The following is a 13,597-nucleotide window of genomic DNA, read 5'->3' as shown; positions in this document are numbered from 1 at the left end:
TAAGCATATAAGAGGTCAGGGCAGCATGGTCTGCAGACTTGCATCACAACAACAACAAAAAATCACACTTTTGCCACAAGGCTGCAGCTTCATTCGACATTCCAGTTCTGCTCTGACTCCCCAAAAACACAGAAGTATAACCTAGCCTGCTGTGATGTACAGTGGCTTGCGAAAGTATTCACCTCCCTTGGCATTTTTCCTATTTTGTTGCCTTACAACCTGGAATGAAAATTGATTTTTGTGGGGGTTTGTATCATTTGATTCATTTGTGAAGATGTTAAATATTTTTTATTGAGAAACAAACAAGAAATAAGACAAAAAAACTAAAAACTTGAGCGTGCATAACTATTCACCCCCCCTAGGTCGATACTTTGTAGAGCCACATTTTGCAGCAATTACAGCTGCAAGTCTCTTGGGGTATGTCTCTAAAAGCTTGGCACATCTAGCCACTGGGATTTTTGCCCATTCTTCAAGGCAAAACTGCTCCAGCTCCTTCAAGTTGGATGAGTTCTGCTGGTGTAAAGCAATCTTTAAGTCTTTCCACAGATTCTCAATTGGATTGAGGTCTGGGCTTTGACTAGGCCATTCAAAGACATTTAAATGTTTCCCCTTAAACCACTCGAGTGTTGCTTTAGCAGTATGCTTAGGGTCATTGTCCTGCTGGAAGGTGAACCTCTGTCCCAGTCTCAAATCTCTGGAAGACTGAAACAGGTTTCCCTCAAGGATTTCCCAGTATTTAGTACCATCCATCATTCCTTCAATTCTGACCAGTTTTCCAGTCCCTGCCGATGAAAAACATCCCCACAGCATGATGCTGCCACCACCATGCTTCACTGTGGGAATGGTATTCTCAGGGTGATGAGTGGTGTTGGGTTTGCGCCAGACATTTTCCCTGACGGCCAAAAAGCTCAATTTTAGTCTCATCTGACCAGAGTACCTTGTTCCATATGTTTGGGGAGTCTCCCACAATGTGTTTGCTTATTTGTTTCTTTAAGCAATGGCTTTTTTCTGGCCACTCTTCCGTAAAGCCCAGCTCTGTGGAGTGTACGGCTTAAAGTGGTCCTATGGACAGATAGTCCAATCTCCACTGTGGAGCTTTGCAGCTCCTTCAGGGTTATCTTTGGTCTCTTTGTTGCCTCTCTAATTAATGCCCTCCATGCCTGGTCCGTGAGTTTTGGTGGGCGGCCCTCTCTTGGCAGGTTTGTTGTGGTGCCATATTCTTATCATTTTTTAATGATGGATTTAATGGTGCTCCGTAGGATATTCAAAGTTTTGTATATTTTTTTTTTAACCCAACCCTGATCTGTACTTCTCCACAACTTTGTCCCTGACCTGTTTGGAGAGCTCCTTGGTCTTCATGGTGCCACTTGCTTGGTAGTACCCCTTACTTAGTGGTGTTGCAGACTCTGGGACCTTTCAGAACAGGTGACTGTATACTGAGATCATGTGACACTTAGATTGCACACAGGTGGACTTCATTTAACTGATTATGTGACTACTGAAGGTAATTGGTTGCACCAGATCTTATTTAGGGGCTTCATAGTAAAGGGGGTGAATACATATGCACGCACCACTTTTCCGTTTGGAATTGTTTTGAATTTTTTGAAACAAGTCATTTTTTTAATTTCACTTCACCAATTTGGATTATTTTGTGTATGTCCATTACATGAAATCCAAATAAAAATCAGTTTAAATTACAGGTTGTAATGCAACAAAATCGGAAAAATGCAAAGGGGGATGAATACTTTTGCAAGGCACTGTATACACACACACACACACACATTGTTACATTACAGCCTTATTCTAAAATGGATTACACTTTCTTTTTAAATACTCATGAGTCTACACACAATACCCCATAATGACGAATATTTTTTTTACAAATAAATGGAAATATCTAATTTACATAAGTATTCAGACCCTTTACTGAGGACTTTGTTGAAGCACCTTTGGGAGCGATTACAGCCTCAAGTCTTTTTGGTTGTGACGCTACAAGCCTGGCATACCTGTATTTGGGGAGTTTCTCCCATCTTCTCTACAGATCCTCTCAAGCTCTGTCAGGCTGGATGGGGAGCGTTGCTGCACAGCTATTTTCACGTCTCCAGAGATGTTCGATTGGGTTCAAGTCCGAGCTCTGGCTGGGCCACTCAAAGACATTAAGAGACTTGTCCCAAAACCACTCCTGTGTTGTTTTGGCTGTGTGCTTAGGGTCGTCCTGTTGGAAGGTGAACCGTCGCCCCAGTCTGAGATCCTGAGCGCTCTGGACCAGGTTTTCATCAAGGATCTCTCTGTACTTTGCTCTGTTCATCTTTCCCTCGATCCTGACTAATCTCCCAGTCCCTGCCACTGAAAATCATCCCCACAGCATGATGCTGCCACCATCATGCTTCACCGTAGGGAGGTTTCCTCCAGACGTGACGCTTGGCATTCAGGCCAAAGAGTTCAATCTTGGTTTCGTCAGACCAGAGAATTTGTTTTTCATGGTCTGAGAGTCTTTGGTGCCTTTTGGCAAAATCCAAGCGGGCTGTCATGTGCCTTTTACTGAGGAGTGGCTTCCGTCTGGCCACTCTACCATAAAGGACTGATTGGTGGAGTGCTGCAGAGATGGTTGTCCTTCTAGAAGTTTTCCCCATCTCCACAGAGGAACTCTGGAGCTCTGTCAGAGTGACCATCGGATTCTTGGTCACGTCCCTGACCAAGGCCCTTCTCCCCCAATTGCTCAGTTTGGCCAGGAGGCCAGCTATAGGAAAGTCATGGTGGTTCCAAAATGTTCTGCAGGAATGTCCACCATCGTTTAAGAATGATGGAGGCCAGTATGTTCTTGGGGACCTTCAATGCTGCAGAAATGTTTTGGTACCCTTCCCTAGATCTGTGCCTCGACACAATCCTGTCTCGGAGCTCTACAGACAATTTCTTCCACCTCATGGCTTCGTTTTTGCTCTGACATGCACTGTCAACTGTGGGATCTTATATAGACAGGTGTGTGCCTTTTCAAATCATGTCCAATCAATTGAATTTACATCAGGTGGACTCCAATCAAGTTGTAGAAACATCTCAAGGATGATCAATGGAAACAGGATGCACCTGAGCTCAATTTCAAGTCTCATGGCAAAGGGTCTGAATATTTATGTAAATAAGGTATTTCTGTTTTTTGTTTTTAATAAATTACCAGAAAAATCCCCCCCCAAAAAATTGCTTTGTCATTAGGGGGTATTGTGTGTAGACTGATAAGGAAAAATAATAAGGCTGTAAGGTAACATGTGGGAAAAGATCTAGATCAGCACTCCTACTCTGAGATGCACTCCACTCACTTTCCATCCACTTCTAAGTGCACTGAACAAAAATAGAAATGCAACATGTAAAGTGTTGGTCTCATGAGCTGAAATAAAAGATCCAAGAAATGTTCCGTACGCACAAAAAGCTTAATTCTTGCACATTTTTTGAACACATTTCTATACATCCCTGTTAGTGAGCATTTCTCCTTTGCCAAGATAATCCATCCACCTGACAGGTGTGGTGTAGCAAGAATCTGATTAAACAGCATGATCATTACACAGGTGCACCTTGTCCTGGGGACAATAATAGGCCACTCTAAAATGTGCAGTTTTGTCACACAACACAATGCCACAGATGTCTCAAGTTTTGAGGGAGCGTGCAATTGGCATGCTGACTACAGAAATGTCCACCAGAGCTGTTGCCAGAGAATTAAATGTTAATTTCTCTACCATAAATCGCCTCCAACGTTGTTTTAGAGAATTTGGCAGCACGTCCAACCGGCCTCAGAACCGCAGACCACGTGTATGGCGTCGTGTGGGCGAGTGGTTAGCTGATGTCAACATTGTGAACAGAGTGCCCCATGGTGGCGGTGGGGTTATGGTATGGGCAGGCATAAGCTGCAGACAACGAACACAATTGCATTTTATCAATGGAAATTTGAATGCAGAGATACCGTGACGAGATCCTGAGGCCATTGTGCCATTCATCTGCCGCCATCACCTCATGTTTCAGCATGATAATGCTCAAGGATCTGTACACAATTCCTGGAAGCTGAAAATGGCCCAGTTCTTCCATGGCCTGCATACTCACCAGACATGTCACTCATAAATCACATTTGGGATGATCTGTATCGATGTGTACGACAGCATGTTCCAGTTCCCGCCAATATACAGCAACTTCGCACAGCCATTAAAGAGGAGTGGGTCAACATTCCACAGGCCACAATCAACAGCATAATCAACTCTATGCGAATGAGATGTGTCGCGATGCATGACGCAAATGGGGATCCCACCAGATACTGACTGGTTTTCTGATTCACCCCCTACTTTAAAAAAAAAGGTATCTGTGACCAACAGATGCATATCTGTATTCCCAGTCATGTGAAATCTGTACATTAGGGCCTAATGAATTTATTCCAATTGAATGATTGCCTTATATGAACTGTAACTCTGTAAAATCTTTGAAATATACTGCTCAAAAAAATAAAGGGAACACTAAAATAACACATCCTAGATCTGAATGAATGAAATAATCTTATTAAATACTTTTTTCTTTACATAGTTGAATGTGCTGACAACAAAATCACACAAAAATAATCAATGGAAATCCAATTTATCAACCCATGGAGGTCTGGATTTGGAGTCACACTCAAAATTAAAGTGGAAAACCACACTACAGGCTGATCCAACTTTGATGTAATGTCCTTAAAACAAGTCAAAATGAGGCTCAGTAGTGTGTGTGGCCTCCACGTGCCTGTATGACCTCCCTACAACGCCTGGGCATGCTCCTGATGAGGTGGCGGATGGTCTCCTGAGGGATCTCCTCCCAGACCTGGACTAAAGCATCCGCCAACTCCTGGACAGTCTGTGGTGCAACGTGGTGTTGGTGGATGGAGCGAGACATGATGTCCCAGATGTGCTCAATTGGATTCAGGTCTGGGGAACGGGCGGGCCAGTCCATAGCATCAATGCCTTCCTCTTGCAGGAACTGCTGACACACTCCAGCCACATGAGGTCTAGCATTGTCTTGCATTAGGAGGAACCCAGGGCCAACCGCACCAGCATATGGTCTCACAAGGGGTCTGAGGATCTCATCTCGGAACCTAATGGCAGTCAGGCTACTTCTGGCGAGCACATGGAGGGCTGTGCGGCCCCCCAAAGAAATGCCACCCCACACCATGACTGACCCACCGCCAAACCGGTCATGCTGGAGGATGTTGCAGGCAGCAGAACGTTCTCCACGGCATCTCCAGACTCTGTCACGTCTGTCACGTGCTCAGTGTGAACCTGCTTCATCTGTGAAGAGCACAGGGCGCCAGTGGCGAATTTGACAATCTTGGTGTTCTCTGGCAAATGCCAAACGTCCTGCACGGTGTTGGGCTGTAAGCACAACCCCCACCTGTGGACGTCGGGCCCTCATACCACCCTCATGGAGTCTGTTTCAGACCGTTTGAGCAGACACATGCACATTTGTGGCCTGCTGGAGGTCATTTTGCAGGGCTCTGGCAGTGCTTCTCCTGCTCCTCCTTGCACAAAGGCGGAGGTAGCGGTCCTGCTGCTGGGTTGTTGCCCTCCTACGGCCTCCTCCACGTCTCCTGATGTACTGGCCTGTCTCCTGGTAGCGCCTCCATGCTCTGGACACTACGCTGACAGACACAGCAAACCTTCTTGCCACAGCTCGCATTGATGTGCCATCCTGGATGAGCTGCACTACCTGAGCCAGTTGTGTGGGTTGTAGACTCTGTCTCATGCTACCACTAGAGTGAAAGCACCGCCAGCATTCAAAAGTGACCAAAACATCAGCCAGGAAGCATAGGAACTGAGAAGTGGTCTGTGGTCACCACTGCAGAACCACTCCTTTATTGGGGGTGTCTTGCTAATTGCCTATAACTTCCACCTGTTGTCTATTCCATTTGCACAAAGCATGTGAAATTTATTGTCAATCAGTGTTGCTTCCTAAGTGGACAGTTTGATTTCACAGAAGTGTGATTGACTTGGAGTTACATTGTGTTGTTTAAGTGTTCCCTTTATTTTTTTGAGCAGTGTATATATTTTTATATTTTTGTTCAGTATAACTGATGTGGCGCTTTAGAAAATGATACAGCATATAGATTCTATGAAAGGTTTGTACTGTATGTGCCACACCCATCCTCTTCCTACCAGAAAATAATTAACCATTCATCAATATAGGCATATTGGCAATTTACCTGATTATTCAAATGAGATATACTTTCAGACATCTTGCCAGTTTACTTCCATTGCCAATGTGTTCAGTTGTGAGTCGGTCAACGGAATGTTATAAGTGCATCAACTGAATGTTATAATATTGGTTATAAATAAGTGCATCTCCAGACCAGAATGAATAAAAATGCAAGACTCAATAAGTAGGCTTAATCATCACTGAACCTTAAGCTGAGTTGTATTCACTAGGAACCAAACAGGGAGGAACTACCTGAACTCACCAATAAAAACTGTTTACATTTTCTGTTGCAAAACTTTTTGCTACGATGTTCACTAATGAATACAACCCTGATATCTCAGACTAGGGCTGGACCTTGAGGAGGCTCTTAAGCTGGCATGCAATTGTTTCATGGTGGTCACCAGTGGCCACAGGGTGTGACACCAAGTGACTGGGTGGCTGTGGTAGAACACTAGGATCGGGCGGCTCACTGAACTTGGGTCTTGCATAGTTCTGGTGGCTCTGGGAAGCCAGCAGTGTGTTGAAGTCAGAAGAAACAACACCACAATCACAGTTCTGGACATACAGGAGAAAATAGATATTGTTCTTGGTCTCTGCTTGTGCCATCTTGTTGTGAGCAGAGTTAGGATGATCCCCCATTAACTGACACACTGCTCCTTGATGCTGCATTTCCATTTTGATAACAGACTGGTTCCGTACCCCATTGACATGGTCCTCTGAACATGGTAATAGAACGTTGCTCCTTCCCCCACCTACCATGCTGACTTTACTTTGTCACCTGGTATGAGATTCAAAATATGACAAATAAAAATCATGCTTTGTTACAAATGCATCACTAATAACTAACTAGTTCAGAGGCATATTTTGAAGATACTGGCCTAAATATACTCAACCAGCTGAGTGACCCCCGGTTATGACACATGGCATTGCATTGTAGCTACCTACAACAGTTTGTCGTGCCTTTAATTCTCTAGAAAATAAAGTGCCTTTATTTCTCTAGAAAGTGGTTCCCAAACTTTTTATAGCCCTGTACCCCTTCAAACATTCAACCTCCAGCTGCGTAGCACCAGGGTAGGCACTCTCAAAGGTTGTTTTTTTGCCATCATTGTAAGCCTGCCACACACACACTATGCAATACATTTATTAAACATAACAATGAGTGTGAGTTTTTGTCACAACCCGGCTCGTGGGAAGTGACAAAGAGCTCTTATAGGATAATAATATAATAATAATCAATAATTTTGCTCTTTATTTAACCGTCTTACGGTTAAATAAAGAGCAGGTAACCTAGTGGTTAGAGCATTGGACTAGTAACCGAAAGGTTGCAAGATTGAATCCCCGAGCTGACAAGGTAAAAATCTATCGTTCTGCCCCTGAACAAGGCAGTTAACCCACTGTTCCTAGGCCGTCTTTGAAAAAAAAAAGTGTTCTTAACTGACTAAATAATAAATAAATAAATAAATAACTGACTAAATAAAGGTTAAAAAAGACTCTTCTCAACCCAGTTCAGTAGGTGGCGGTAAAGGCAAGTAAAGGTGTGACATCGTACATTAAACTCGAGGGAAGAAGACGCCACTTGAACGTTTTTATTTAGCCGAAGCCTGTATTAGCGAATAAGTGATTTCCCAGACACCGGCAAGATATAAGAAAGCACAAGACGGACAAACTGATAACCTTCATTTACTCGTTATTAGCAGCGATCCAGAATTTTTGCCGACCAAAAAACATTGTTTTCTGGACTAAGTTAGCTAGCATGGCGTGCGGAGCTACTTTGAAGCGTTCAATTGAGTTTGAGGCCCTTCACAGCCCTCAATCTCCAAAACGGCGAAGGTGCAACCCTCTGCCAGGGACCCCAATCACCCCCTCACCAAAGCGGTGTAACCTGCTTTCTGCTACCGGTGACAGTTCGATGTCTCCCCAATCAACTTGTGGAGGAGAACATAGACTTACCCCAGGTTACTTGTTTGCCTAAAGAATGTAAAAACAATTAGCGAACGTTAGATGGTGGCCATTGTAGCTAGCTAGCGCCAGTTCAGTGGCTGAAAGTAGCGAATAGTAAAATATGGGATCATACATTATCATTCAGCAGGCTATCTAGCTAACGTTATCTATCTAATAATGAACCCGATTTACAGGTTTTAGTTAGTAGGCCAAACATTGAAGCAAGACTAACATGTTCTAGTTAGGCATATAGCTAACTAACGTTACTCACTTTCTAGTTGGCCAGAATGAACCCGGTCCTGATTGTAACTAACATGGTTATCCTGTATAACAGTGTAGCTTCAAGTTGATGATAATACCTGGCTAGGAAATCATTCATGCATCCATCCAGGTACCAAGTTGAACATGTGTTTGATAGCCATGCACCCAATCAACCTATGTGACCATGTTTCATGCTTCGTCGCACCCAATATAGATGTGAGGCCTGGGCTGTTACCTGAGGAAACACCCTTTCCAGGGTAAGCCAACCATGTTAAGCTGACTTTAGTTGTTTTTCCATCCACAGAGCAGATCGTCCAGAATCTTAGGCAAGAATATAGCCGTTACCAGCGACGGTGCCAACTTGAGGAGGCCTTCAACCAGAGTGAGTCCCAGACTCCAAGTGATGGCCCAGGACAAAGCTCTGGTTTCATGGCACCAAGCTCCCCATCAGGTCTGTTTTCAAGCAGTTAGCCCTCACCAAGCTGAAGATGCTGTCAGCATCTGATTACAAATACACTTACTATAAGGGTGAATAACAGTCAACTCACTGTGCTGTCTCTTGTTTGTGGTGTTGTGAAGAAGAGCCACAAAATAAAATTCTTTAGAAAAGATGACTCACACTCACCTTTGCATTTGTTGTTTATTCTCAATGTCTCAACACTTGCAGAAGTAAACCAAACCTAATAGGGCTTCTCTTTTTAACCAGATTGTGTATGCAGTTGTCAGACTAAAGCTCATTCCTTGTCATGTTATGGTTTCCCCAGGAGTGTCTATGAAGAGGGACCAGCCCTGCTTCACATTGCGCCAGGTAGGCTCCCTGTGTGAACGAATCCTCAAGGACCACGAGGAGACCATCTGTGAAGAGTATGAACAGATCCTGAACACTAAGCTGGCAGGTATGCTGACTCTGACTTCCTTATTACAGATATGGGCCCGTATTCATAAAGCATCTCAGAGTAGGAGCGCCACGGATCTAGGATCTGTTTTGCCTATTAGATCATAATGAATAATATTACATGGGCATGGGTGACCTGATCCTAGATCGGCACTCCTACTCTGAGACACTTTATGAATACGGGCCATTTCATGGTATGACGACTCATAGATCATTTTATCTTTTTGGTTCCTTCCCAGAACAATATGAATCGTTTGTGAAGTTCACACATGACCAGATCATGCGACAATATAGCGCTAGACCCTCCAGCTGTGAGTTCCAACAATAATCGAAACACGCACACTAACTTTTATCCTCGGTTCCCCCAGTGCCTGTTTTAATCAACATTTTGTTTCTATTTTTCAGATGTCTCATGAACTCTTAATAGTAAGCTACCTGCGCTCACCTCAAGACTGCTGCTTTCAATCTCCCAAGTTTTTCTTCACTACTTCAGTGACATGATTTTCTTTTCCTTTTAAAACGCTCAATATTCTGAGTCTGAGTTGTACTGTACTTGTGTGGATGTGCTCTTTGGGAGATGGATAGTGGACTTGCCTTTTCAAGGTTTGTGGAAAGCTGGGCTGACGTGACTGTTCAATTTAACCTGCCAAAACTCACTGCTGCAGCATTTGACCCTACATGCCTTTTTTTTTTTTTTTTTTCACAAAACATACTTGAAAAGGTGTTTTTTTAATTTTATTTTAGAAATGAAAGTTATTTGCGCTTTACGTAAATGGTATTTGATATTATACAGTGGAACTTTGGTGTACTACAGTCAATTGCAGTTTTGCTTTTCTTTATACATCTTTTGTACAGAGTTGTTTTGTGTGATTCCCTTGTTTTACATATTTTAGGGTTCTTGTTAGACATTCTACCAGATTATGCTGCAATTGAGGAGATGCCAACACAGCGTGTGTGTCGGTATACTAAGCTCTTTGTAAAATATGCATGCTATTACTCCCAAGAAAACCAAACATGGATGGAAGGGCTCAATTGTTTACTGGTTATGATCCTTCTTACAGGGATAGACTGGATGAGGGTTTTTGTTATGGGCCAGCAAAAAATGGAGGCTGAAATGTGTGAAACTGCACAGTCACCTCTTGGTTTGGAATAAAACATCTGTATAGACTTGATTCTGTTATTGACATTGTAGCGACCTTAACCCAACACTTAGCAACCTCGTCAAAAGGTTTGGCTCTCTTGGTGTAATGGCTACCCCTCCCCCTGAATTGGCTACAATATACCTGGGCCCTTGATGTTTGTAATGGAACTCCACTCATTGAAGAGGCATGCTCAATGTTTTTATTCTGTAGCTGGCCCTATGTACTCTTTTTGTATATTTGATTTATTGAATGATTACATGTGATTTATATCAACTGAGTGTACTGTCTGATAATTTTATTAAATTACCATTTTTTTGGAGAGTTTAGTTAGGTGACCCTGTAGTACAGGTGGTGTGTTCTGTGATTTGGTGAGGAGGGATTACGTAGTGTTACACATCACACCACTGAATACAGGGAATGTACGCCTTAATGGATGGGTTGAAGTCAAAAGAACAGATTTTCACCATTCAAATGTGAACTAATGTGTGTCTGCATAACCTGCATACATACAATGGCACGCCTATCATTAAGACATGCCATTAGATTTTTTTTTAAATTCTCCAGTTGTGTTGTGGATTGAGTTGCTCTCTGCTGTAGAAGAAGCTCTTGATATCACCTTTTTACCAAAAAAATACCCTGAACCTTTACAAAAATATTTGTCCTAACTACTGTGTTTTAAGGTCAGTTTTGTTGAACACAATTATAACATTGAATAAATACTTGATTTGAAAGGAATCATTTTTAATGTAATTCTTGTGAGAGTAAATGAAGTAAGCCTTAGGGGTCATGTCACATAGGTGTTACATTGTAGCAAATGGAGCACCAGGGGGCCATACTGAACATTCTGAGTGGTATAAAGCACCTTGTTCATAGTTATGGAGAATATCAGACCATGAAACACAACCATAAATACTTGAAAGATGGATTATATCAAAAGTGTGGAATACATTCAATATACTGTCCAAGTACACAGTTCTGATTGCTAAAAACTTGGTATGAGGGAGAGAAAATTCCTAGTTTTTTCAGGCTAGTTTTCTTTACAATTTACACAACAGCAACAGGAAACTCCAGTCTACCAATCACAATGACATTTGAGCTATGCGCTTATCAATTTCTGTTTTAGACCACTCCAAAGCCGCAATAGTAATGGTGTCTTTTTGTAGGCGCTAACTCTGCCATGACTCATTGGCCAAACCCTATGGGGATATATGTTTCTGTATGGTTTTTGGATTGACACTGAAAAGGTATGTTGTAAACACAAGCTTAGGAGACCTTATTTTCAGCTTTTATCCCAAAACCCCATTCATTTACCCAACAGGAATGGCCAATGAAATGGGTAGAAAATGCTAACTCATTTCTGTTTTTTAGGACTACAAGCTGCGAGCTCTATAAGAGAATGACAATAGTAGAGTAAGCTAAAACAGAGACGGCAACATCCAGGCAGACTTCATGTACAGTAACTTCAAATGTTCATATGGCTTTACCATATTTCAGTAGCAAATTGAGGCAGCCTTTTTTCACACACATAAATTACATAACAGGGTGTTCTTACCTCATTAAAACTCAAAAAGGGCCTGGATTGGCTGGTTCACATAGTATTAGTAGGCCACCGGGCAGTCAACAAAATCAAACCTGCCAACAAGCCATACCCATTAATTTCCTATAAATAGAATAAAAAACATGCAATAGCTGGGGTGACCATCTTAATTTGATTCACAGAGTCATCCATGTATGAAATCGGACATAACATATTGATCCTCAGGATGGAGAAAATGCATTGATCCAAAAGTGTAGTGTGCCATTGAGGAAACACTGTCATATAGTATGACACGCATTCACTTGGACTTGTATATGTGAAGAGCAACTAAGAGACAAAATATAGGCCCCGGACCTGAATCCCTTGAATTGTGAAGTGAACAAAGGGTGACAGTGAGGTTGCAGCAAGAGGTTGTGACAAGCCAGAATTATCTTAGTTTTTATACTGTACATATTAGAATCAGTCTTTTATAGTACATTTGTGATGAAATGCTATTTATAATATATGTATACACTAATAAAGTTGTGTACATCACATATGCATGTTTCCTTTATAATTCCCCACATTTCATCCAATATCCAAGCACTTTAAAAAAAAAAAAACACAATATTGGTGTGGGATTCAAGTTTTAGTTTCAAGTTTTGATGTCACCTGCACTACAGTGAAATGCCTTTCTTGCCAGCTCTAAACCCAACAATGCAGTAATCAATAACAATCTAATACTAAAAATAACATAATGTAGAATAAAAACACAAGAAATAAAAATAAAAAATACTAATGGGGTCAGTACAGGTGTAGCTTATATTCCTTAAAAGCCAGTGGAATAAATGACTGGGATAGAATACCATTTTGAGGATCAACTATGACTAGAAATATCACTTTAATTGGAGGTGGAAGATAGATAGCCAGCTGCTTGTAAACATATTTAGCAATATTTCACCTTGCAGAACAAGGAACAAGGTAAGATAAATTATATTTGGACAGTTTTGTTAAACAAAATACAATCAATTACAGCCCGTCTTTATGGCAGGTTTGAAACCTGTAGCATTGATATCTCCATGATTAATTGCCAGTATTGTGTTAAATTGTGTTTGGGAAATGTACAAAAAAAAATGGTATACTTTACTGTATGGTTGTAAGTTTCAGCGGTTCATTTCGAAGCTCATTGATTGATGGTGTGTGGTTATCATTGCCTGTGGCAACAAACTGAGAAAATGGTTGACAGGTATTGTGCAATACAGCTACCTCATGGATGAATGAAAGAAAATGAGCTTTCCTGTTCAGTCTGTCTTTTTTACACATTCTGCAATTCTGTTACCAACACAGTAGTTTGTTGAGATTTGAGTTTGACCGAACTATCATTCTCCAAATTGAGTAATTCTGCAACAAAATCCTGACTAATCAACTACTAGATTTGAAATACATTAATTAAGAAGAGTGCACATTCGGGGAGGAGATATTCAAAATACTTTGAATTGAGGATGGGGTTGTTTCTAATTGTTTTCTACTTGTTCCCAAAGTAGGCATCACTTTTAGTAACCACCGGCAGGCTAATTAATCCAATTCAGACACAGTATATTTGACTTTGTAGATGTTTTATGTAACTACAGGAACCCATCTGCCATG

The 13,597-nt window shown here is 41.8% G+C and overlaps 1 protein-coding gene across 1 annotated transcript; it reads left to right on the top strand.

Annotated features, from left to right (window-relative positions):
• The first annotated feature begins 7,943 nt into the window (after window positions 1-7,943).
• Window positions 7,944-9,731, top strand: LOC100379107 (akirin 1(2b)). Its single transcript, NM_001172490.1, is given in 5 exon segments — window positions 7,944-8,150; window positions 8,702-8,848; window positions 9,162-9,293; window positions 9,532-9,603; window positions 9,698-9,731. Coding segments are annotated over 5 exon segments (564 nt in total). The 5' UTR covers window positions 7,944-7,948; the 3' UTR covers window positions 9,709-9,731.
• Window positions 9,732-13,597: the final 3,866 nt, after the last annotated feature.

Source organism: Salmo salar, chromosome ssa14 (genome assembly GCF_905237065.1).
Source record: "Salmo salar chromosome ssa14, Ssal_v3.1, whole genome shotgun sequence".
NCBI lineage: Eukaryota > Metazoa > Chordata > Actinopteri > Salmoniformes > Salmonidae > Salmo > Salmo salar.
This window is presented reverse-complemented; position numbering and strand designations above follow the sequence as displayed.